The sequence below is a fragment of the Rasamsonia byssochlamydoides genome (assembly GCF_041956645.1).
Source record: "Rasamsonia byssochlamydoides strain NRRL 3658 unplaced genomic scaffold VTN77scaffold_60, whole genome shotgun sequence".
Classification (NCBI taxonomy): domain Eukaryota; kingdom Fungi; phylum Ascomycota; class Eurotiomycetes; order Eurotiales; family Trichocomaceae; genus Rasamsonia; species Rasamsonia byssochlamydoides.
In genome coordinates, this window is record NW_027192443.1 from 42,768 (window position 1) to 68,322 (window position 25,555).

The 25,555-nt window shown below is 50.5% G+C and overlaps 8 protein-coding genes across 8 annotated transcripts; 3 read left to right on the forward strand and 5 right to left on the reverse strand.

Moving 5' to 3' along the window:
• Positions 1–568: 568 nt before the first annotated feature.
• Positions 569–1,682, forward strand: VTN77DRAFT_7490 (uncharacterized protein; the record flags this gene model as incomplete). The annotated part of the gene is made up of 2 exons (XM_069423884.1): positions 569–631; positions 699–1,682. The coding sequence occupies 2 exons, from the start codon at positions 569–571 to the stop codon at positions 1,680–1,682; spliced, it is 1,047 nt and encodes a 348-aa protein (XP_069275387.1).
• Positions 1,683–3,095: 1,413 nt separating this feature from the next.
• VTN77DRAFT_7491 (uncharacterized protein) lies at positions 3,096–5,669 on the reverse strand (the record flags this gene model as incomplete). Its single annotated transcript, XM_069423885.1, has 1 exon — positions 3,096–5,669. One exon carries the CDS (start codon positions 5,667–5,669, stop codon positions 3,096–3,098), a length of 2,574 nt encoding a protein of 857 aa, XP_069275388.1.
• Positions 5,670–5,913: 244 nt separating this feature from the next.
• VTN77DRAFT_7492 (uncharacterized protein) lies at positions 5,914–8,663 on the forward strand (the record flags this gene model as incomplete). Its single annotated transcript, XM_069423886.1, has 5 exons — positions 5,914–6,063; positions 6,140–6,387; positions 6,438–6,743; positions 6,805–6,949; positions 7,005–8,663. 5 exons carry the CDS (start codon positions 5,914–5,916, stop codon positions 8,661–8,663), a joined length of 2,508 nt encoding a protein of 835 aa, XP_069275389.1.
• A 318-nt stretch (positions 8,664–8,981) lies between these two features.
• Positions 8,982–10,866, reverse strand: VTN77DRAFT_7493 (uncharacterized protein; the record flags this gene model as incomplete). Its single annotated transcript, XM_069423887.1, has 2 exons — positions 8,982–10,658; positions 10,798–10,866. 2 exons carry the CDS (start codon positions 10,864–10,866, stop codon positions 8,982–8,984), a joined length of 1,746 nt encoding a protein of 581 aa, XP_069275390.1.
• Positions 10,867–11,850: 984 nt separating this feature from the next.
• Positions 11,851–13,944, reverse strand: VTN77DRAFT_7494 (uncharacterized protein; the record flags this gene model as incomplete). The annotated part of the gene is made up of 1 exon (XM_069423888.1): positions 11,851–13,944. The coding sequence occupies one exon, from the start codon at positions 13,942–13,944 to the stop codon at positions 11,851–11,853; it is 2,094 nt and encodes a 697-aa protein (XP_069275391.1).
• A 415-nt stretch (positions 13,945–14,359) lies between these two features.
• Positions 14,360–16,135, reverse strand: VTN77DRAFT_7495 (uncharacterized protein; the record flags this gene model as incomplete). Its single annotated transcript, XM_069423889.1, has 1 exon — positions 14,360–16,135. One exon carries the CDS (start codon positions 16,133–16,135, stop codon positions 14,360–14,362), a length of 1,776 nt encoding a protein of 591 aa, XP_069275392.1.
• A 361-nt stretch (positions 16,136–16,496) lies between these two features.
• VTN77DRAFT_7496 (uncharacterized protein) lies at positions 16,497–19,101 on the forward strand (the record flags this gene model as incomplete). Its single annotated transcript, XM_069423890.1, has 4 exons — positions 16,497–16,702; positions 16,774–17,113; positions 17,167–18,192; positions 18,256–19,101. 4 exons carry the CDS (start codon positions 16,497–16,499, stop codon positions 19,099–19,101), a joined length of 2,418 nt encoding a protein of 805 aa, XP_069275393.1.
• Positions 19,102–19,723: 622 nt separating this feature from the next.
• Positions 19,724–25,155, reverse strand: VTN77DRAFT_7497 (uncharacterized protein; the record flags this gene model as incomplete). The annotated part of the gene is made up of 4 exons (XM_069423891.1): positions 19,724–19,844; positions 19,909–24,576; positions 24,722–24,948; positions 25,096–25,155. The coding sequence occupies 4 exons, from the start codon at positions 25,153–25,155 to the stop codon at positions 19,724–19,726; spliced, it is 5,076 nt and encodes a 1,691-aa protein (XP_069275394.1).
• Positions 25,156–25,555: the final 400 nt, after the last annotated feature.

The following is a 25,555-nucleotide window of genomic DNA, read 5'->3' on the forward strand; positions in this document are numbered from 1 at the left end:
AGACGCTCTTGACTTTTTTTTAAGAGGCCTGAATGGACCCAAGCTGACCACTTGGGGCTCCTCGAGTCTGGATAGCCGCAGAAAAACTTAGTGGCGTGCCTTTAACTAACGCCCTGCAAGGCAGCCGACGGGCGTTCGTGAGGCGTGACCCATTCCGGAGCGATGGCCAGGCGACGGCGCGTCTGGCGCGTTGCTCCCTTTGGCTGGCCTCAGGGAGACCCGCTCCTTTCATTTCGTTTCTCCAGTGTCAAAATCTACTCCATCTTTTGCACTCTTGCTGTGCTTAGGTTGAACTGGACCTGGGACACGTGAACTCTATGACTTCCGTCCCTACGGTCTCTCTTGCTGCAATTCAATTGAGTGATCTCTCGCCAGGGTCCTTCCTCCCGGGGAACCAATCCAGCCAACTCGCCCTTGCTCCCTTTGCAGGCACGAGAGAAGACTCTGAGCCTCGAAGTCTTTCCCACAGCTGCTTGGTTAGACGAATTCTTCTTTTGCACGTATTCTATGATCTCGATTGGAATCTTTGTGACGGGTCAAGCTAGCATCGCAGTGGCATAGAGAAATCATGTCACTGGCATCACAACGCGGGACAGCTGAACGGACAATACGCAAAATTGACATTGCTCAGGTATGCCTCTTCCTGCCTCCATGGTAGTTTTGACTTTCTTCGACACTGACGAGCTCTTTCGTTTCAGGTGTCCCTGAGCTTGCAGGATCGACTGGGCCTTGCAAAAGTCAAGTATGAGAACGGCCGTCTCCGTCGTTTAGATTCGAAAGACCATGACCAGCAAGATGCGCTGGGATCTGACAAGCCGTCCGACTCGTCTTCCGAGCTGGCTTACAGCCGCTACGAAACGCCCTTGACGTCCTCCCCAACCCGAAACGCAACATTCTCAAACGAACTGCCCAGATCGGCGAGAAACAAGCACGCCGCAACTTTCAATCCGGGAGTGATGCAGCCCATGCTCAATGCGAGCCGGAAGCGTGTTCGATCGAACTCCATAACCGAACGTCCAGTCAAGGCGCCTCGGCTTTCTTGGAAGAGTTCTCATCGGTTGCCAGAGTCTTCTCCTGGCTTTTCCCGGCCACTACCAATCTATTCTAACCATCCTCCGTCCTATGACGTCGCGACATCCGGCAACTCGGATGAGGACAACGATCCCGATCTCCCGGCTCACAGCTTCCAGAACGTCAGTTCGTCCATGGTCAGCTCCTCTCCTCCTCGCACTCCGCCTCTTCGTCCTGCTCGGCTGCAAAGAAACGACAAAGACCTGGAGAACGAAGATGGGGCGGACCTCCTCCTTTACCTCGCCAACTCTCCCACCCCTGCTAGAGTCAGTAACAAGGCTCAGAATCGGGACATTCCTCCATCAACACCCCCTAGCCAGTACGCGGTCTTACCATCGTTGACCCCTACGCCGGGTGGCGGGGTCTTTGCCAACTTTGGCACTCCCAGTCAGCAGTTCAACTTCGCTGATTTTGTCAACGTCACACCGAGCCCAGCACAACGGCCCTGGGGCGGGCGCACCCCCGGTAGTCTCTCCAAAACCCCTCTTGCCAGGTCAGCAAGAAGAAGTCTCAATTTCGACAATCTTGTTCCCCCTGGCGCCGAGAGTCCTACTGGACGCGGCAAGGACTCTGGCTTGGCGCTGCAACTCGGTGAAGAATTGAGACCATGAACCTCATGAAACCTTCGTTCCTTGGGCAACTTTTTTTTTCTTTTGCATGTTACGCCTGATACGACTGGTTAACGATGTCTGATGCGTTCGATATAATCTCGCATTCCATTCGGCGCAACTGCTCATTGCATGCATGCCTCCTTTGCTCTACGTTTTCATGATGGGAGAGACCCTTTTCTTTTAATCACCTACTGCGTAATGTTCTCATTCTCTTGAGATGATATTCTACCTCGCTCACCTCTGTCTATACGCCGCCTGTCAATTTTCCTAACTGTCCTGTCTGCGTCTTCCTTTCTCTTTCCATCTTTTTACTCTCTGGGCTCGCATCTGCTTCAGCCACCAGTCTCGAAATCTGCGTTCGTTTCCTTTCCTTTTCTTTTTTTTCTTTTCTTCGCATTGTCATGACTCCCTCACTATCCATTGCTGAGAGCGTCTGTGTGGGTTACGATCTTGTTCATGAATATCAGGAGAGGGTCAGGATGAGTTACCGCAATGATAGCGGATTGAAAACGACTGCCCTCCTCACCTGTGTCTGGAATAGCAAAAGGAAACACCAACTTAGGTAGCATACAAAACTAGGAATAGGAATCTGATGAATGACACGTCTATCTTATCATGAACTTTACCATCCATTCGGATGTTATCTCTAACTTGACTGTGCAGTACAGACTCCTTCGTCCTTTTTTTTTGTGTGTGTGTGGAGGCCCGCAGACTGTTTTTCCTTTCCGCACCCTCTCAGTGTCGACGCGTAATCCAACCAGTGGCCAGTACTGTAGTGGTCGCGTGGGAAGTCGCGTCGTTTTCGCGTTGTTTATACTTCCATAAAAGGATTAGTCGGATCGCTTACCAGATCCTAGCGTGTCTTGCTGTGATCGTTTTCGGAAATGATTGGCGTCTTGCATGACGCCGCGTTGAGACGGTTCCGAGGTTAATTACAGGGCTGGCCGCTGCTAGCCTGTTAGGTAGGTAGTTGGCTAGTTTGCACGTGACTCTGCTTCTGCAAGGCTGTAAGGCTGCAACTCTCTTGGCGTCGTCAGATCTGGCAAAACTTGGCTAGTGGATCGGGCAGTTGCCTAGTCGCCTCAGGCTCCTGACCACTGCGCTTAGATAGCTTGCCCGCTATGCTCGACAGCGCAGCTCAGTGGTATGTACAAAATCAGGCCAAACTCCATGAAAATATATAGAGTAACCTCAGCAGCCAACACGTGCGCTGAAAGGGTGCTTGAGGTAAAACACAGGCCAACCGCCCTTGCTGATAATTCCATGCTGTCCGATGTGCTTTGGACTTGGCCTTGGCCATTGCGTTAATGGCCTCGAATAAAGCCTCAAGGCCAGACTCCGTGCTATGGCTAGATGCTGTCGCTCGCATGAACCTTGGGATGAAGAAATCTTGTCACATCTACTCCTTCAAGATCAGTCTTCCTGCCAGCCTAGCTTCTCATCTTCATCCGCCACCTGGTGGACTTCTTCCGTCTTTGAACGCTCGACCTGTTTCCTCCACAGCGCAGCCAGGTCATCGGATGTGCTCGCTTCCTCAATGGATTTGTCCTCCCGGACCCGGAGGAAGCGTGGAAAGCGCAGGCTGAGCCCTCTCTCCTCACTCACGAGACCGATCGCTGCTGTGTAGGTGGGGCTGAGCGTAATATCGGCAAAGGCCATCTCCCAGACTTCCTGGGGTTCAAACCATACGTCTGGTTCGCCTGCGTATTCCACATAGCTCGGTCGCGCGATGACATTCGCGCTGTCTTCGGAGTACTTTTCCTTGTTGGCCTGGTAGAATTTGTCCGTGAAACCGGACATGCATTTCGTAACCGCCTCGAGCATCCCCGTTTCCGGGTTGCGGACGGCCATAAGAATGGGCGACCACCACTTGGCTTTTCGGCCTTGGCCATGCCATGCCGCGATGGGGATCAGGTCGAGCGTGTCAGAGGATGTGCTGTAATCCTTTTTGACCTTGAGCCAAGACTCCAGACGCTTGTCGGGCTCGTAAGTAGATAAAAGGGCTTTGCGCCGGGATCCTTTCACTTTTGGTTCGCTTTTCATACTTTGGAGCCCATCCTGGTCATTTTTCCCAATTTCCCGCCCTTCCTCCTGGATTTCTTCTCGCTCATAGCTTATCTCTATACCCTTATCTGGTTCCCACTTCGGTACGTTATCGAGAACTTTGACCATGATCCCTTCACATTTAGCTTCAGTTGCGCTCTTGAAAAACTCCAGAACAGCATCGGAGTCAGCTGACGTCGCATCCAGGCTCTTCACCCAGGTAAACCGATTCGGGATCTCGCAAAAGAGGCTTCGAAGCAGCTCTCTCCGTTCCCGGAAAGGTCTATCCAATAGAGGCTCTCCATTTAGATACATCAGGTCGAAAGCGAAAAGGCAGACATTCACCTTGATACATCCAAGCTCGACGTTCTTTTTTGCGCGATTCGTGAGGATCTGGAAGGATTGGAGCTCTCCAGACTCGCGATCGACGGCAACCACTTCGCCCTCCAGGATGAAACTGGAGACAGACTCGCCCCGAATTGCGGGGACCAGAGAAACGAGGTCCGGATACTTGTCTGTCATAAGTTCCAAATGGCGAGAGAATATGGACACTTTGCCTTTCGCATCGCAATGAACCTGTGCGCGCTGTCCGTCATATTTGTATTCACAAGCGAAGTCTCTCCCTTGCAGTTTAGTTAACATGTCTGAGAGATCGCGGGTGATGCTGCCGAGCATAGGTCTCAGAGGCACATGCAGCGTGAGCCCGCATCGCACCAACAGCTCTTCTGTCACCCCTATCTCCAGTAGACACGGAACAAGGTCATCATAATTCGGATGGCGGGCATAGGATGCTTTAACAATCTCCTCAGCCTTACCGTAGATATCGGCAAGTTCCTCCTTCTTCAATTTTGAAAGTTCCTCAGTAGAACGAATAGGAAATTCTGCACCCTTTGGCTTTGAGAACAGAAAGGCTCGCGCCAGCGCGATCAACATGGTTGTCTTCACTGCCCCGATGCGCAAGTGCTGTACAAGAGTCCTCACAATATAGCGACTCTCTTCAGCTCCCCGAGTGTCTTGGAGCAGTTTCTCAACAATGCGTTGTTTGGTTTCTTGACTTCCAGGACCTTTACTCTTAGCAATTTTCATCAACGACTGATAAACCCCTTTAATTGTAAGCGTCTTGGGTTTCTTGAGCGTGAAGCTCTGTCGCTTCTTCGCCTCAAAGGCGACGTCACCGGCATCACCATGCTTGTCGTAGAGCGTTTTGAGCCCTTGGCTATTCAGCCCATATATATTCTTGAGTGCCTTGGATATTGCCGATCCTCCCAATCCGAGCTCTAATGGAACGTATGGCGGAGCGAATGAATTCGTTGCCAACCAGACCGCGGGAAGGAGGCTGTCAGGGTCTCCCTCGATGAGGACCCTGAGCATATTCACAAGGGTATCGACGATTTTGATCCGACTCGTAGTGCTGTTAATAAGGACAAACCCCCTCGTCAAGAGAGCGTATGTTGCATCACCACCGTCTGAGGCCCAATGTCTCTGAAGCTCATCCACATATTTCGATGGTTCGAATGTCAGCGGGCTCTGGTCGAAGGGAATAGACGAGACAATCGTATCTTCGGATCCTAGAGATGATTGTAGTGACAACGTTTCTTTCTTCCGTGTCGCTGCTCCTTCAGTCTTCAAATCATTCACGGGCGCCGGATGTGGTGTGCTACTTTCTAAGTGTTCAGCTTGATGAGCGCTCTCCGTAGGCCGGGCACTTGATGTTGCTGCTGATGTTGCTGCCAGGTACTCTTGATCCCATTCTGCTTGCAACTTCCGAGCAAGCTCCTCATCTGTCAAGGCCTCTTGTTTGTCTGCGGATACAGGTTCTGCAGAGTTCGCAGCTGTCTTCGCTCGCTTGGTAGCTTGTCCTCTGAAAAAGGACTCGATGCTCCGCATGCGCTGCGGAGAAGAATCGGAGGCATTATTCTTGCGTTTCTTAGCTGGACCGGGCATAATTATTCAAAATAGAAATAGGAGAGAGAAAGAAAACTGCCGCGAATGATCGGCAAACCCAAATGTCTTTGCGGCATTGGGTTATTCGTAAATGCAGGAGACATTTGGGAAATGTTGGTTGCAGTCGCAGTTGTGAGGCTGGAGCTTAAGCTCCGTTTGAGGCGCCCAGCTCCGTAGATTGATTAGTCTCGACCGGGTCGCCCATTTCGACACGTCTCCCCTTTCCCCCCGCACTGGATCAATAATGGCCTCTTCGCTTTCTCGACTCTCCTCGCAAGAGGTTGCAAGGGTCGAGGATTACCTGAATGACAAGATACAGTCATCTGCAGATCTTGAGAGTCTGGATGCCCTGCTCTCAAACCTGCGTGCCCAACATGAGCTTCAGCAGAGACAGGTATGATCGTTGGCCGCAGAATACACGAATTTCGCCCTCTTTTTAAAAGTTGGAAACTAATCTCAATTCCTTAAAGCTAGTTGAAGCGCAAGAAGCGCTCGCAAAGGCGACCAAGGCCTCAAACGACCACTCCGAAGCCGTTCGAAAGCAAATCGAAGCCTTCAATCAGCAGCAGGCCGACATCGACAGACGCTTGAAGATAATTACGCAATCGGAAACGAGCGATGAGGCAGTACGCATATTCGAATCGAGCATGGAGAAGCTGCAGAGGCTGGACGTTGCGAAGGGTTATCTGGCCCTGTTACAGGAGGTGGAAGGGTTGAGGTATATGATGCGCCTCTACCGTGTCAACTTCTAAGCTGACATGGTCGTAGCAAGGAAGCTTTAAAGAACGTCAAATCCGCTCCTCGTGCAGCCTTGTCGCCCTACACTCGCTTGAAAAATATTGCATCGTCGTTGAAGGATGCGCAGATTACCGCAGAAGGTGCAGCCCCGCACCTTGTCGATCACACTGAGAAACTAGCCTCTGCTTTGAGAGAAGAACTGCGGAAAGATTTCAGCAGTCGATTGCAACGAACTCTAGAGAAAATGAAGTGGCCGGTGAAGGATCTTGTCCTCACAGACAGCTTGATAGAGGAGTGGGCGGAGAGCGTCGAGTTGCTCCTCGACTTGCAAGAACCGTATGTGTCATCAAGCGTCCTGCAAGAAGTGCAAAAAATCTGACCTGTATAAAAATTATAGAGAGCTTGAGCCTCGGGCCCCAGCGTCGAGTACGCAGGCCAAGGACCCTCAGGTTCTGTTTCCATTGGAGGTTATGGTCCATCCGCTTGAGCTTCGTTTCAAGTATCATTTTAGTGGAGCTAAACCGACAAATAGGCTTGATAAGGTACGTAGCTGGTTACAAAGGAATTGGGAGTGAAAAACACTGATCATAATCACAGCCTGAATATTTCCTTTCTCATATTTCCGATTTGATTAGCACCTATGCTGGCTTCTTCATGACATACATGCAACCAATCTTTGACAAACGGGCCGATACAGTAGGCTCTGATTTGGAGTGGAATTTCCTGAGCGCATCGAACGCTTTTATCACCGCCTTGCTTCCAATGCTCAGGCAGAAAATCAGCGCTTTCGTCCCCCAAGTTGCGAATAGTCCACAGCTCCTCAGCCATTTTATCCACGAACTCATGAATTTCGACACCGACATCCGCGACACTTGGAATTACCTTCCAGATCCTTACTGTTCGGAGAACTGGAAAGGGTTGACTTGGGAAGTTTTGACTAAGCAAGGCTGGTTTGATCGATGGCTCCAGGTTGAGAAGGACTTCGCTCTTTCACGGTACAAGGACATCATTGATACTGCCGACAGCGGGCAGATCGATTACGATGGTGTGGAGCCTAATGCAACGAAGCCTACGAAAGCGGCGATTCGTGTCAATGATCTTCTTGAGACTATCACTGATCGATATCGCCCACTGTCCTCGTTTAGCCAGAAACTCAGATTCCTTATTGATATTCAAATCACGATATTTGATCAGTTCCATGAGCGTCTCCGTTCCGGCCTTGAGGCGTATCTTGCCATGACATCAGCCATCGGTCGCACTGTTCAAGGGGCCGACCCGCAAGCTAGCCTTGAGGGTGTAGCAGGCCTTGAGCGGCTGTGCAGGATCTTTGGGAGTGCAGAATACCTGGAAAAGAAAATGCAAGACTGGAGTGATGACGTTTTCTTCCTTGAGCTCTGGTCTGAGCTCCAGAGTCGTGTTCGAAGGAATACAGACGGGGGCAGGAACGTTGTAGGACCCATGTCGGTCGCGGAGGTCGCTCAACGAACATCGCAGGCTGTGGCAGACAATTACCACAGCGGCGGGACTGCGATATCCGATGGTGCTCTGTTCGACGAAACCGCATCGGCATACCGCCGTCTCAGACAGCGCTCTGAAAGCATCATCATCTCGACTCTGATCTCCGAGGTTCACTCCTCTCTTCGATCATATTCCCGTGTCTCTACGTGGTCATCACTCTCGTCGCCCTCGACGGCTGCTTCAAGCTATCCCCACCCTCCCACATCGGACCTCACTCCCGCCATCCGCACTCTATCCTCCAGCATCTCCTTCCTCGCTCGTGCCTTGGGCAGCGCTCCTCTGAAACGGATAATGCGGCAGGTTCTTCTATCGGCGCAAACCTACATCTGGGACCACGTCCTGATGCGTCACACCTTCTCTGCTGCTGGCGCATCCCAACTCGCGAGCGATGTCGAACACATCTGTAGTGTCGTGGACGGTGCTGCAGGACAGCAGACGACAAGAGGAGAATCGAAGCGTGTGATTAGACGGCTAATTGAGGGACTGACCATCCTGTGTCTTAAAGTCAAGCCACAGGGGCGGACAGACGGCGCTGAGACGGAGACACCGGAGGCAGACGTTGCTGCCCAGGACCAGCAGACTTCGGTTGAAAAGGAGTTGGGCCTGTGGGAGGTCGAGAGGCGGCTCTTTGCGAGTAACGAGAGCGCACGGGAGGTGCTCACAGAATTGGAGATTGAGACTCTGACAGAAAGCGAGGCGAGAGCGGTGTTGGAGAAGAGAGTCGAGGTTCGGAGCTAAAAAAAAATAATAAATGCATTGGCCCCCGCCCCAGCTGGATTTTCTCTGGGGATATAATATAATACGGATAAAGGATGTACATGTACATACATACATAGGGAATATCTAAATCTAATCATGCCAGAAAAAAATATATTCATGGTATTGTACCTAATTGCCAATCTATGTATATCCACACAATTGTCTCGTTTCGTCTCGTCTCGTATTCACAGATCATAATGAATCTATGTTATGCCACATGCTCAGAGGAGAGGAGAAGATACATATCCAGGGGAAAATGGTGAAACTAAACTAATTACATCTAAAAGAAAATGTCACCTATACATGATGATGGACCACAGGTCCGTGACCTTTTTCGGCAGGGTTGGTCCTTCGAATATGCGCCTGCGATGCCGGCTTGGTCTGTGTCTGTGTCTGTGATTGTAACCGCTGGATGACGCCCGGTCCGATCTCGTCAATTGCGCGGACGAGGCCCTCCATCGTGTCCCTCCTGGTGAGGATGTTGACGACGCAGCGGAAGAATTTGCCGTTGCCGATGGCCCCCTCGTCGGCATCACTGCTAGGAGGCGCGAAGTCGACCATGAAGCCCTTGCTCACGATCGCGCGTGCTATCTCCTCGGTGACTTTGCTGTTTCGCGCGCCGCGTTCGGCTTCGCTGGTGAAGCCTTCGCCTTCGCCTTCTCGTGGATACACGAATTTCTTGCCGGGAGCGTAGTAGAAGCAGACTTGCAGACACGGCGGCGGGTTTTCGCTGATCAGGACGAAGTTCGGGTGCTCTGCGATCATGGTCGCTAGGTATGCGGCGACGTTGCAGGCTTCGTCGATCTGTCGCTCATAGCCCTCAGAGCCGTAGTATGTCCAGCTCAGATACAGTTTAAGAGAATCGGCGCGTCGGCCGCACTGGAGGGTCAAGTCTGCGAGATCCCAGACCTCGGGCGAGTCGACTCGGAGGTCCGCCTGGTCATCGGGCTTTCCGTTGACGACAGGTTCCGGGTCATCGTTGTGGAAGAGATAACCAGCGGGGAGGGTATTGGCTCGATGGAATTGGCGAATATCGGCTCCGAGAAGGAACGAGCATGTCACTGGCACACCGAGCATCTTGTGCGGATTGATGGCAATACTGTTTGCCTTTTCGGCTCCGGACAGCTTGTGCTTCTGTCGCTTGGAGAAGGCGAACGACCCTCCCCAGGATGCGTCGACGTGGAACCACAGGTTGTACTTCTTGCAAATCTCAGCGATCTTATTGAAGGGGTCGAACGAGCCCAAAACGGTCGTCCCAGCCGTGGCGTTGACATAGAATGGCGTTCTTCCTTCGCTCTTTGCCTTCTCAATGAGCCTCTCCAACTCCGAGGGAATCATGCGACCCTGCTTGTCAACGGGTACAGACCAAGCAGCATTGCTTCCAAAACCCAGCATCTGAGCTGCTTTCTCGATGCTGTAATGGCCATGGGCACTAGTAAAGAGGACAAATTTGTGGTCGCCGTAGCCATCGGTCTTCGTACTCGGGAACAAATTGTTTCTCGCAATTACGATCGACGTTGTGTTTGATGCTGAGCCACCTTGGACCGAGATGCCTCCGGCATGTGGCCCAGACAGGCCAAAAAGAGACGCCAACTGTCTTGCCGTGTGCTTCTCAATGACGCTCAGAGCCGGCGAGACCTGGTAGACGTGGACATTCGTATTCAGAGTAGCTAGGATAAGCTCTGCCGCGACACCCGGGGCATTTGTCGACGCATACAGCTTGTCCAGGAACCCCTGGTGCCAAGTGTTGACCGAGTACCGAAGAATCTGCCTGAGAATTTGCAGCAGACCGTCTTGTCCCCGTCCTGACGCCGGAAAATCGAGCTTTAAAATCTTCTGCAGCTCCTCTGGGCTTTTATAATCCACCAGAGATGTCCTGGGTTTGCTTATATCCCCATTGGCGGCGATATTTTCCAGACCTTGATCGGCGGAGCGGATGAAAGGAATAAGGAGGTCTTGCACGGCGTTCAAAAGCTAGTGAACAAAAAATAGGTTAGCAAGATGTATTTTTCCATTAAAATCATTGAAATATATAAAGTCTGGCATTGGTAACAGCGCAGATCCTGCAGAGAGAAGAAGTCTGTCGCAATTGGATTTATTTTTTCTCACGTACATTTCGCACTTCCTCGGCGCGATCCACGGGCTGGTCCATGCCTGTGGAAGATAGATTATTTCCCGACATGGAGAACCCTATTCATAAACTGCTTCTATCCAAGAGTAATTGTAAATATGTGGTGGTATCAACGATGAGTGCTCATCTAAAAAAAAAAAGTGACTCTCAGTGACTTCCGTAATCCGGATACGCCAAAAAGCGTTCCCCGCGATTGCGCCATCAGAGGAGCGGCCCATCGTGAGGGGCGATGATCCGGATTACGTCACATCGTGACTGGTCGTCTTCACTCGACTTGATCGTTCTGGAATGAGATTAATAATTAAGAAAGACATCTTGGAAAGCGTTCTGTTTGAGAAAGAAGAGATACACAACCCGATGTGAGAATCAAGGTGTCAGCGCCGCCATGCATGTTCCCTGCCTTTATCAGATGTCCGACTGCCGACTGTAGCCGCTTTTGGCTTGATGGGCGTAGATAAGCGTCGACTTATCAACGCTCACAGACGACAACAGCAAAAAAAGAATAGAAAGGCACCTTGGAAAGTGCACTCGAGTCCCTTGTCTGCATGATAATCAAGTTCTTCAAGTATAGAATTTTCGACGACGATTGGGAATGACTACATACTCTGTACATAAATGGTTGTGTGGAATCGGTGAATTATTCAATCTAACAAACCCAGGCTGGCTTAGTGGGATAGATAATTGATGTCTTGCATTGCATACTGCAGAGGCTAAAGCACAGACGCACGCTTCTACCCCACAGGCTAGCTAGTAGGTGAGAACGTGACGGATCTCTTCTCGAAGATGCCACCTCTAGGTACTCCGTACATATTTCAGCAAAGCTTCAGGACAGAATCTTTGCTTTGCACTATTTGTAGGGACATTTATAGGATGACGCTTGAGTGAGAGATTATAGTGAGGCAATGGCAGATTTAGTAGACTTTTTTTGTGCATTCCTCGCTGAATGGATATTATTCACTATACGATACAACATCGAGGAAAGAAACCATTTTATTACTGTACAAATCTTTCATATCATCATAGAAATAACGTTCGTCACGATTTGGCCGCAATAGTTTTCTGACCGTTTCTGATCTGTTTTGATCTTTCGGCTCTTTCAGCAAATCGGGCTCTTGCGATGTCGATTTTCGACTTGCCCGATTTCTTCTCATCATTTGTATCGCCTCCAGCCCGGCCCTCTAGACCCTTCGCCTTCTGTGCCCATTCGCCTCGCCGCCTCTTGTACAGGTCCATGGACCAGTTTCTCCACACCGCTCTACCTACAAAAGAGTCTCGCAGCGCATGTTCGCTTTCGGCCAACTCCTGCGCTATCCTCTCTTTGATAAAGAAGATGTCCTTGGTTGCGGACCAAAGAGCATCCACAACATGAGAGCCGCTCGTGTCAAGGGCAAGTTCCTTGATATGAGTTAAGAATCGCGGGACAAATTGTCGCCGGAACTGTATGGTTGACGTCGGGAGCGTCAGAGCCTGCTGCAGAACATGTGAAGTGGTTGAATTCATGGCGATTGAGAGGAGGTCCTCCCAAGACACAGCCAGAAGGCTCGAATGCACAAGCTCACTGAGAGGGCCAGAAACACGTAGCATAGCCTGCGCAAGCAATGATCCGTGGACCTGCTCCGGTGGTGCAGCACGCTGATTTTCAGGTTTGGCCGCCGGTCCAGTGGCCTGATCATCTTGGGCAGCCGGCTTTTCTAGTTTGAGTAACTGCCGCAGTCTTGTGGCGGGATCCTTATCATAAGCAGCCTCTAAGGCCCTTGCAAGAGGGGTAGTGTCAGCACCTCGCACGATGCATCTTTCGATCAATGCTTTGGGAACGACCAGTCTCATCCGTTCAACGAGCGTTGGGATTTCAGGGATAATCAGATCCATGTCAGTCTGTAAGTCGTCCTTGCCAATCCTCTCCAAGACACGAACAACAACGTATGCGGCGGTCTCATTTCGTGAAAGCGTGGCGATACGCCCTCGGATGATGTTCTTATGAAAGTTTTTAAAGAGTTTTCCGGGAGCATAGCGCACGATGGTCTCCAGCAGTCTTGAGCCTACAGGATCGTACAATAAGCCGCTCAGAAACACTGCGCTTTCCGAACCTTCCTCCAACGATTCATCAGGAATAAGTCTTCTTGTAATGGACTTGGGATCTTTAGCGCTAGATTTCCCAAAGTGCGAGAGCTCCAGCATCAACAGGACCTGCAAGACAGGGTTTCCAATATGGTGAGTTGCTAGTGCCTTGAGAGATGTATCGTCAAGTCCAGCGGTCATATCGCTCATGATCTTTTTCAAGGCAGTCTCGAATGATTCCGGAACAGACCTCTTCTGCACAATAGCGGCTTCGGCTTGCGATTCCCCAGTGCTCACACCTAATCTCTCTTTCTTTTTACTGGCGACAACGGAGTCATTCGAAGACACATCGACGGGCTCACCAGCTAGGACTAAGAGCAGCACACGAATCGTATGCGAGGCAAACTTCTCAGTCAGCAGGTAGCCCCAGTTGCCCTCCAGCTCTTCAATGACGTGCAGGAACATGTCGGCCAGCGACAGTTCCGGCTCCGCTTCCTCTCCTTCATCATAGGTAGATTTCTTTTTATCCCGTTTCGAAATTTTGTGTGTCACCGCGGGCGCCGCATGGATGAACAACGTTTCGCAGCAATGACTCGCAAAGCGGTGCTGAACCAAGTGCAAGAAGTGACCGAGAAACTTGTTGAATAACCTCCGAATCTGTTGCGTAGTCGACAGGGAAATGAGTCTCTCCATAAGTCGTGAACACGATTGGCTGCATGCAATTTTCAGTTCCTTGCCCTTCGCCTCTTCATAGACTCTCTGGACGAATAGACTCCGCTCCTCCGCATCTTGGAACTGGTTCAGCTCGAGCATTTCGTTCGCTCGCGAGAAGTACTCTTGTTCTTCAGAATCGAGCAGACCGTAGAATGGCGTGTCCTTGGCGTTGCCTTGGGGAGCATCCTCGTTGCCTACATCTAGTGGAATGTAATCTTCGGTCTCGACTGCCGTTGATGGTTTTTGTCGTTTCGACGCTTGTTCTTCCGCATTGTCTTCTTCCCGCTTCCGTTTTGCTTCATTCTTCTTGTTCCTTTCTTGAGCTCGGCGACCTCTTTTCTGCTTCTCACGAGGCATGGTGAAGATCGATTAATTGATCGATCCGTTGCGATTGGAAACAATCGGTGTTCAACCGACTTTTGTCGCACGTCGAGGAAATTTTTGGATAAGCGGTGGTCAATGCGCGGGTGACACCTGATGTTTGCTTCGTTTGCATTTGCAGCTCCCCGCCCCAATACAGTACAAATAGTGGGCAGACAAGATAGGTAATTAAGGTCTTCAAATATTAAATATTATTTCTTTAGCTAAATTTTTCTGAATGAGCGTTAATTCGTAGATGACAGTTCCTCCACCTTGATCCTTTTGATTTTTGCAGACACAGTTTGGAAATTCCGTACACTGATCGTCACTGACAAAAGCGTATAGTCATACACTCGGGCTGAATCGAATGAGGGGAGTATAATAATACATATGACGGAGAGTGGCTTATATTTTACATCGCTGAGAATACAGCAGACACATTCCTTCCACATTCGATACGTTGCTCCATGGTCACCTTTCGGTTTCCCACTCGGCCTTTGTGGCGAGGGATAATCTGGAAGCGAGTCTCTTTGTCGTCGCCCGTGTTATCGATATCTGCGGGGGCATTTATGTGAGTGGGAGTCGGAACATTGTTCCTCTTGCCAGTGCCCAGTTGCCAGAACTCATTGCCTCCCCACCAGAGGGCGTCTTGGGCCCAGTTGGTATCTGTAAGAGAGGTATTCTCTGATGCAGTGAGGTGTGTGTTGTTACCCAGGACAGCCGCTGCGTGGGTCAAGCCAACGGATATCTGATTCAGGCGGATGGGTTTGATTTTCTGGGTCTTTTCGTCGTATTCAAACAGACCACTAAGGGCCTTCACCTTTGTGGGAGTATCTTGTATGTGGGTCCACCTCCCAGTACCAAGAGTGCCATATAAGCCTTTACCAAATGCCCATGTGTCTGCTGTAAGAGGACCTAAGCTTTGTGCTGCTGATGGTTGATCTTCGGGCTCGTTTATTCGCTGAGCATCCACAGTCATGAAACTGCTCGCGCCGCCTGCAGCCACGCCTGTCACTTTAGTAAGCCAATTCTTGCCGGGATAAAGGCGCTGTAAGGGCAGAAGCGTCGGGGTATCATTGAATGGCGATGCCGGATCGAATTCAAGCCCCAGCTGTCCAAAGGAGTTGTCCCCAAACACGAATACGCGACCGTCCTTGTCTAGCAGCAGAGAATGGAAATCCCCGCAGGCAGTCTGCACGATCTTCGATCCTCGAAGTGTTGTTATCTCATGACAGCTGTCCACAGGACCGCGCGGACGTGTCGACCAGGTCAGTCCAGGGATACCAAGCTGGCCCCTCGAAGGATAGTGTTCAGTAGCTGCGGCTGCAGAGAAAACGCGACCAGCGTTTGTCAACAGCAGCACATGCTCCAGGCCACCACTGATAGATGTAACTTTTTCACCTAGACCCAGCTTCGGCGTAAGCTGTCGGTAGCTCACACGGGACCTGGAAGCCCAGAAAGGAATCCAAGAGCTTTCTCGTGGTTTGGGTCCAGACTCTTGATCTGACTTTGAGATGGGCAAAGAGTACACGTTTCCACTGGTAGACAGCGCTATGATCCTGTCTCGGGACATGGATAACGAGATTAGGTCTTTGCCGGTTAAAGTTTTGGTCGGCTTGAATTCAGTCTCTGAATATCCTTTCCCCCACTGGATCAAATCACCATTCTCCGTGATAGCAGCTCCCGAAGTCTGGTCAAGCTTGAGGTCTCTGAGAAGCATTCCGTCAAAGTAATGTATGCGTCGGGGCGTCTTGACTACCGTTTCATCGGACTCGGGATCCACGACACGATGGCTATTCAAGCCCCAAGCATAAACCCCCGGATTCTCCAATCCCTTCTTGACTTGCACATGCTGAGAGCTTAGAAGCTCGCGATTCTCCTCCTTTGACAGTGCGCTGTTTGTCTTCGATTTCTCAAACGTAACATTCGCCTTCGGCGTCTCAACAGCCGGGACACGATCCGTCTTACTCTCTCTGTAGGCGTATACCGCAGAGGCTGCAGTAAATGTTCCCACCAGAATCAGAGCAGGGCCGATCCATCGCGAGGAAGAAGGGGTGTTTCTGGCATCTTGCTGGGTATTCTGGGAATAATTTCTCCTGGGGTTCCTGGCAAGCTGATGAGCTCTCGCGGCGCGGGACGCAAACCCAACGACACTTGCGGTTTGCCGTCTTGTCCTATTCAGAAACATGGCTAGATCGTAAGTACCTCAATTAGTCCATAAGTGAGTTCCGATTCTGGAAACACGCAATGCGTGAGTATGGGCCTGTAAGTGGCAGTCAAGCAAAAACTTCTCCACCTACAATTGATCAACCTTTTGACGCGGGAACTGCGTTAGGTGGGCTAGGCGGCATGGAATGGCAGAATCCTCCACACTGCGGCAGGCCACGAATCGCTGAAACCAGATCATTCGTATCTTCATTTCTCACGACTGGAGCAGACGAGCTGTTGGTGAGACCAATGGCCTGCTCTTGGTATATTTCCAGTTTGAAGGAGACGTATAAGTCCTGAAAGGCTTCGTCCAGCCCCCAGTGCCGGGGCTTACTACCACGATGCGTCCGCATTCCGCAGGACGAGTGCGGAGTCCTAGTGATCCGTCGGGGCTATCACAGAGGCCTAGCTCAGGTCCGGATGTAAAGCACGAGTTTTTGATCAAGGATGAAGCGAATAAGAAGACGATAAATAATGAGCTTGATTTCAGCCGGTGGTATCATGACATCGAGGATGGACTGCTTGAAGCTAGCTATGAAGAGTATCAGTATGCGCTACCCCTCAGATGCACTGTTTGCTATCCCGGTTCGCATGGAATCTAATGTCTTGTGTCGCTAGGTCTTGTCTTCATGAGCTTGAGGCGTCCAAGTCCCATCTCGACACTCTCCTTGCGGATACGTCCTCGACGCTGGAGCTTCTTTCTAGCTTGTCTGAATCGTTCAGGGCAGTCGAATTACAAACTTCCACTTTCCAGAAGCAATGCGAAGGGCTTCTCTCTGCGCAGAAACGGAATTCTGCACTGGCGGATGATATTCGTGACAATCTCCAGTATTACGAGTTCTTGGATCCTGCTTCTAGAAAGCTCAACGCCCCGGGCGCGGGAAGGACTGTCCGATCGAAGGAGTTTTCAGATATGCTAAGACGCCTTGACGAGTGTTTGGATTACATGGAAGCCCACGTAAGGGTCATCTTGAGAGTAGATATCAGAGTGGAGCAACTGACAGCATGCAGCCGGAGCAGAAGGAAGCCGAAATATACCGCTCTCGATACAAGCTATTAATGACCCGCGCTCTTACCCTCATACGCGGTCACTTTGTGGGAGCATTGCGAGAGATCTCTTCCGGTGTTTCAAAGAGAATCGCTGACCGACAACTCAATGACACTACCATGTCCGCTCTCTTGTATGCGAAATTCCGTGTCGGTGCGTCCGAATTGAAGCAAATCGGTCTCGAAATTCAGAAGAGAGCTGTCCCGCCATTGGATCCAGAGCAGGGAACCGAAGCAGAATATCAAAGTCTTATGAACGAACTTCATTCGAGTTTTGCAGCGACCCGCGGGAAACTCATCATACCGCTTGTGCGGAAAAAGCTCGCCAGTATCGCGCAAGCCCCCAGCACTTCTAAAGACCTCGTAGCGTTTGCTCGGGCCAGCATCAGTTACATCCGTGGTATTTGCTTGGATGAATTCGAACTATGGGGAGAGTGGTTTCACGGCCAGGCGGGTTTGTACGATTTCTTGGAATCGATATGTGAACCTCTCTATGATCATCTGAGACCGAGGATCATACATGAAGTGAAACTTATTAAACTTTGCCAACTTTGTACTTTGTTGCAAACTCGGTATCTATCAGATCCGGAAGATGAGAATGAATACCCCGATCCAAACCAATTGGACTTCTCAGTTTTGATCCAACCTGCTCTTGAAGATGCACAGACTCGACTTGTCTTCCGAGTACAGGCGATTCTTCGCGACGAAATTGAGAGGTTTAAACCACGACCGGAAGACGTTGACTATCCCGCGCGCAATCGGCGGGTGTCTCTGTCGTCGACTACCAATCCAGTTTCGGGTCGGAAAGTCTCAGAGCAGGAAACAGAGACTACATTACCAAAGACTCCGAAAGTTGTCGACGAGGACATTGACTCGCCCACCGAAAAAGATGCATGGTGGGATTTTGACACACAGGCCGCATTCCAGGCTTGGTATCCCACACTACGGAAGGCTATCTGGCTTCTCAGCCGGATTTATCGACTTGTTAATGTATGTCCCTTGCTGTCGAAGGATTATAATTCCTTTTTTCCCCCTTGCTAATAGGTGCGACAGTCGACCATCTTTGACGATCTTGCCCATCAAATCGTTCACCAAACTACTGTGTCACTCCATCAAGCCAGCGCTCAGATATCGAGCAAGTCGTCCGTAGTAGACGGGCAGTTGTTCCTGATAAAACATCTCCTGATCCTCAAGCAGCAGATCGTCGCTTTCGACATTGAATACGTGACGCCTGACATCTCGCTTGACTTCTCGGGAGTTACCAATACTTTCTGGGAACTCCGGGAACGCGGTGGCTTATTCAATCCGAAGAACCTTATGAAACTTGTCGGCCACGGTCTCCTTCCCCGCGTGGTGGAGAACATGCTAGATGCCAAAGTCGAGCTGGACGGCAGACTCAGGACAGTCATCAACGACTTCACTAACCACTTCGCCACGAAGATGACGGCCTCCTTGCCAACGAAGTTCGTCGAAAAGCAAAATATGGAAAGCGGCGGCGCCATCAGCCCTACCCTTCGAGCCATCGAGAAAGAGGTTCCGATCCTCCGTCAAGCTCTGGACGACTACCTAGACGACACCCGGACCAAGGAGACTCTAGTCGCCGCGGTCCAGGACCGCGTCATCCAGATATACGAAGAGTTCTTCGAGAAATACACCTCTGCGGAGCGGAGCAAGGGGAAACCCGTCAGTAAGAAGGGCAAAGGACGCCAGGACGCCGTTTGGGACGTCGATACCTTCGCAGAATGGAGCGAGGAGGTCTTCCGGGTTGGTATCGCCGGGATTCGTTCTTATGATGATGAAGACGACGACCGTGACGAACGTGACGATGGCAACGAGGACGGCGAAGAGGGGGATATAAGTCCAAGCCGCAGCGGGAGCCGGAATAGTGGCAGTATCTGAATACCTCATACATACTATTATTGCTGAACGTGGCCATGTAGATACCATACGCTTCCAATAGATACGAGCTACCTACGTAATCAGGTTATTAATTACGATATATAACTTACAGCGTTTTGGCATTGATAATAAATTGGCAACGCAGTTGAGCTGCTACTGAACGAGGCTTTTTATTTTATTGGCGATTTTTTTTTCAGATAAGAAGTAATTCTTTTATCTATAAGATAGTAACTAACTAAATAACGAGATCCTCCTATTGCCTGCTAATCATCACGGAATTTCAAGGGCTTGTATTGTAGAACACCTAACGGAAGGACCAGTCAAACCAGAAGGAAAGGTAGAAAGGTATCTTAGTGTATGAGACAGAAAAGGAGAAAGAAATCGACCAACAGATAAAATAAACAGCAGAAAGTTAAAAAAAGAAAATAATCACAGGGCAAAGAGCTTATTAAAATGCATAGGAAATAATGTGATATATAACAAGCTGATAAAAAAGCCGATGAGAATGTTTGAAAAAGAGATCAACCAGAGAAAAGCAGCCCGGGCCTGACAGGAGAAATAAGAAACAAAGCATGCCAAGAAGAAATCAAGTATTGGACTAAAGAGCCTCCCCCCTCCATCATCAAAGAACGTCACGGATTTTTGCGTACAGCTCGGTTTCAAGGAAGTTATAATTCGGGTCCGGTTCGCAGAATGGATGCTTCGAGAGCAGAGTTTCGGCAGTGGGACGGTCGAACGTATCTCTGGTCACAGTTCGCATTAGTGATCTATCGCATCCATCACTTGTCCCTGTCGGAAGATACTTACATTGTGAAGCAGTCATACATAAAGGCCAGGGCGGCAGGACTGATGTTCACAGCTACGTCCTCGGGAATCGGCGGCGCTTGACTAAGACTGCCGAGCTTGAAGATGGCACCAATCGCCTCCTCCTTGCTCCATGGTCGGCGGCCCGCAAACATTTCCAAGACCACGCAGCCTAGAGACCAGATGTCGACCTTCGCACTGTAACCCTGCCCCTGAGATTGCACAACTTCAGGGGCCATCCAGAAGATAGAGCCTTGCATGGAGTTGGAGGCGTCATTTCCGTAGATATTATCACTCCTCTTTGATATACCGAAATCAGAGATTTTGCATGTGCCATCGAGGTCAAGAAGAATATTATCGGCCTTCAAGTCACGGTGCAAAATGCCCTGGTCGTGGAGGTAGGCCAAGCCGCTCAAGGTTTGGCGTGTCAGCGATTTGACAACGCTTTCTTCAAACTTGCCATGCTTGCGAAGACAACTGCCAATCGAACCGCCGGGAATATATTCAAGATAGATAGAAATAGAGAATTCACTTCGGTGACATCCGAGATATTGAACGATATTTGGATGTTCAAGATGCTGCATGGTATCGATTTCTTGATCCATGGCAGCCACCATCTCCTTTAACCGATCCTTATCTTGCCCGGCAGCTTTAGGGTTCACTTCCACCTGTTTCACGGCAAGCACCTCACCGGTATCAGCGTTGATCCCAAGATAGACTCTGCCATATGTGCCCTTTCCAATAAGTTGACCACGGATGATACGGAACGTCTGTTGTCTTTGAGGAATATTATCTTGTGCGACGCTGTTTTGAGGAATCGGATCCAGCTCACTTAAGCGACTCCCAGGCTTAGGGCTGATCTGCATGATCTTTGCTCCAAACATTTTGGTGCTCTTCCGGCGCAATATCTCGCCGGGTTTTGCGTTATTATTCGAAGTATGCACGCTGCGATTCCGATTGACTTGGGCTCCCTTAGCAACCTCTCTGATGGACTTCATGCGTGTTAAGCCACCTGAACGATTAACATTGCGTTGGGCAGCATTATTTTTCGAGGATGACTCATTTGACCCCGAATTATCAGAGCCATTACGGGCTGCATGTGAGGGTGAGGAGTAGGAGCCTTGTACGTCTCTATTAGGAGGCACTGTCGGAGAGGAGGGCGGAGAAACCGCCGCTGCTGCCAGATATGGCTCGTCCAGGTCGATGTCAGGGAAGAAGTCGTCTAGATGGTCAATGACACCTTCGACTGGGGGTCTGCTTGCCCAGACATCGTCTCGTGCGAACGAATCTCTCCGCGGAAATCTCATCTCCTCGGGGGAATCCAATGTAAAAGCGCCCGCGCCGACAATGCTAGATGGCCCTCCAGATCCTCCATAGCCTGCTCTAAGTTCACTGGGCACGGCAGCGGAGCTTCGAAATGATCGTCTCGCGGACATTTCATCTGAAGTATTCGGAGATTTAAAGCTTACAGAGAGTCCTTTCCCAGATCTTGCCACTGTGTTGACTGTAAGGGAAGGCTTTCGAGGTTTCGACGAAGTTTCGGAAGAACCCGCCACTGGTTCTTTATCCTTCGATTGGTTTTTGTTGGTTGACAAAGGAATTGCAAAGAGACCGTCATCTGAATCGTCCTCATCATCTGAACCAGCCTTTGGCAGTGGGGATTGTTGAAAGGTAACTTCCGTCTCTTCAAAATCGTATTCAGGGCCGAAGGACTTGCGAGATTGCAAGGCTGGTCGCGGAGTTGACTCTGAAGAAGCGGTTACTGGGGTCTTCCCATTCGATTTAACAGTACTGGAATCGGCATCGGTAGCAGCCTGACTTGGCTGAGACGTCTGTCCCGCACTTGCGAGACCTGCCGCCATAGGAGCAGTGGATTGCTTGCTGATATCACCCGTTGTCTCTTCGGTGATGAAACTATGCGGTCTCTCTTTTGACATCTCCACTTGTTTCGTGGATGGGACCTGCCCACGATCTCCCGACCTTTTGCTTAAAGAATTGACCTTCTTAAGCGTATTGGATTCGGCAGGTGCTGATGGAGGCTTGCGCAGAGGAACAAGATTTTCGGGCCTCTTATCCTCATATGGAGAAACGCGCGGAGAGTCAAAGTCAATGACCCCTTCCCGTCGGTATCCAGTCTCGCTATAAGCATCCTTTCGCGGCTGCATTGAAGGAGGCTGTTTTGATTTCAAGTATGCGTTCTGTTTCCGTTCGACTTCACGCTTGTACTCCTCCTGCCGCGCATGTAAATCAGCGCTTGTTTCCTGGCTCTGATCGCCAACAGTGCCTTCAGATAACGACGGCGTGGAAGCATGCGAAGCGGAGTTAGCAGAGCCGGGCTTCAGGGTCGGTTGTCGAGATCCAAGCAGGGGCGAAGCAGGCCTGACTTGGGTATGAGCTGATATACGATTCAGGGCATCCTCATCAAGAGGTTTCCTATGCAAATGATGAGGTCCGGAAATAGGAGATGAGGCATTCTTCTCAGGAAATGATACACCAAGTCCTGTGAAATGGGGAGGGGCCGGTCCCGTTTGGGAATAAGTGCCACGAACATAAAACTTCAATGAACCAAAAGCGTCCGATTTTGCCCGCCGGCTGAGAGTTAACACTGTGTCATTCAAAGGTTCATCATGCTCAGTCTGTCCCGGTTCGGTGGAGAATATCTGAGCATTTTGCCAGTCCAAGATCCCTAGGTTCTGGCAAATGACAGCTCGCAGGCCTTCTGCGGTATCAATATCAGTGACATCTATCAAACGGTAATTCCAACCATCCAAAGTCGCAAAGATGTATTTTTTGCTTTTGGTGGCAGACTTCCCTCGCGCCGAGCCCTTCTCGTAGTCAGACATATAGCCGGATAGTGGACGGTCTGCTAGCGACATATCGCTGTTATTGTAGGCAGGTTTGGCAAACGGACTATGAGGACAGTTTTGACGCATGTAGATAGGGCTCGTCGGAGACTCCAAGCTCTGTTCCTCAGGGGACGGATGAGAAGAATCGTTGGATTTTGACTTCTTCTTGAAGATGTTCAAGAAACTCTTGCCATGCTCCTTTGACTCTTGAGTTGATGAACGAGCACTATCCTGATTCTGCTTCCGACCTTCGTAAAAGCGTGGAATTGTCGAGGTTGGACGACCCCCTCCCTGCATGGAATCAGTGCTATTTCCTCGGGAGTGTTCGTATTTGCCATGCAAGTCACTCGTTGAGGATGAAGTGAGCCCAGGCTGGGCAGGAATGGCATGTTGAGTAGCTGGACTCCCGCTCTGCGGACTGTCTTCGTGCGTTCGAAGAGTGGGAGGTGGAAAAGGACCACTGTCACTGTACGCTGAAGGACTTTGTCTTCGAAATTCATCCAAGCTGGAGAGGGCACTCCGAGAATATTCCGAACGCACATGTGACGTGGAATCAGGGCCAGTAAGATCGCTAGGTCCAGTGTCTGGTTTTGGAACAACAGGAGCAGTTACCGAACGCAACTGAACATTGTGTTTGTTAAGACCAGAAGGTTGTGCTCGGTGAGCGGGATGCTGGCTGGAAGTGTTTTCCATACTTCCACCACTGTAGCTGACGGCAAGCGTCTCCCAGCCAAGATTGGGGGAATTTTCCAAACCTCCATCTGTAGAGGCGCTGGTCAAGAGTGGCTGGGATTCACGGCGCTTTTGCAGCAAATTTGCCGTATCGCTATTTCCGTCGTCATGGATCTGGCGGATGAGCTTGCGCATGCGCTTTCCTTCTTCACGTTCCCGGGCCTGATCCCACCCGGTGCCACTTTTGGCACACTCCTTTGCTAACTGAGGGTAAACCACCTGATGCATTTTTCCAAGGTTACCCCTGCCGTTGGCACCATGGCCAAGCTCGAGGAAGTCAGCACCTTGAATCTCCAAGGCCTTGAACGTCTCTTGCCAGTCTTTTGAGAACCCATTCTTGGCAAGCCAAGCTAGAACTCGCTCGAGCGGCCATTGGATAGCAGCCTCGCTTGGTGACATGCCTCCGAGAGAGGTGCTGCTGGCATTATGACGATGACTCGGAGTTCTGGACACTTCGTTGCCGTGACTCGTATTTGACTGTTGAGGATTCAGTGTAACAGCCGTCGAAAGGCCCGGAGACACCAGCTCATGAATGTTGTCGTGCAACGTATAAGATTGGGTTCCAGAAGGCTTCTGCCTGTCTGTTGCTCCAGAATGACCATAGCTATCATAATTCGCACGTGTATGCGAGTCGAACAACGGGGGTATCCCTACACCCGGTCCAAAAGATTCCCCGGCAGGAATATATGTTGCGGAAGTGAGAGGTTGTGTTTCAGACGAAACAAGCGGAGGGGGAATTGACAATGGAGCCGGTTGACGATTGTATGCTAAGGATTGTGGCTGACTCGAAGGGAGTAGGGACGGAGGTGGGGGAGGAGGGGGTGGAAAGCTTTGCGGCATCCCTTGCCTTGCCCAATTCTGCCATCCTGACGGGACTCCATAGCCTGTTCCTGGAGGAGGACCCGGCGGGGGTGGAGGGACTATGTTGTGTGATTGCGTGGATGGGAGTCGAGGAGGCGGTGGTGGTAAAGGAATGATATGTGATGGGTTCGGTTGCGACATCGACGGGGGAGGAGGTGGTGGGATATATTGCGGTCGCTGACCATCCATGATGTCGGTATGGATGATCTCGAACGAGGACAAGACCTTTATCCTTTCTCAGGGAAAGAGGGCCCCGATTCGAAATAGATCCGTCCACAGAGACTCGTCTTCCCAGCCATGCACCGGTGAAACTCGAAATGCCGTCACCTTCCAGGCGAATTAATTCATTGACCCGAACCAATATCTGCGATGCTCACTTAGAGGATATGTAGCACGAAAGAATTCTCATCCAGGTCCAACTAAACGTCATCTCCAAGCATGCGATGACCAAGACAGATCGACTGAAGTTTGGACAAAATCGAATGCCGAGAGGAAAGGAAGTCGCTGGTATGCCTCCCTGAAACGTGACGATGTATCGACCGCCAATGCCGATCACCAGGGATCTGCAAACATGGAGAAAGAGCGCTGAGAAGTCCCTGTCACCCTGTATCTCTCTAGAGCGTCAGAAGACAGATTGATAGACCGGTCATGAGACTTTCTGAGAAAAGATACAAAAGGGGGCAGTATGAATTATCACGAGACTGCATCGACAACACAGCTCGAGTCTGTGTCGAGACCAATAGAAACTTACCAACAAAATTTGATAGAAGGTTGAGTCTCTCCAACTTGGGGAGGCGGGCTCCAAGATCATCAACGCAGGGAGGAAGAGAAGCCCCGCTCAGGTCCCAATCTTGCTGTCCAAGTCATTCATCTGACGATCGGTCGCGAAGACTTGGGAGCGGAGCTACCTATTAGGCCAAGCATCTATACTGGCGTAGCGGCTTATCCAAAATCACGTGGCACAGACCGACAGCCGCAGACCCACCGCGTCGACAACACAAAGCGGTCGATCCATGATCTTTCAACCTGAAAGAAAGGCCTCGACACAGCCCTGGTTGGCACTGTCCACGTTGACAAGCCTAGGCGACTTGAATCGGATTCTCTCATTTGTGCTATTACTTTCTCGAAATAATAGACTGAACAGTGTCACAAACTCTAATCACCTTTGGTTAAGCAACCCTTATAGCTACATAATGTTGATGCATTCGTCT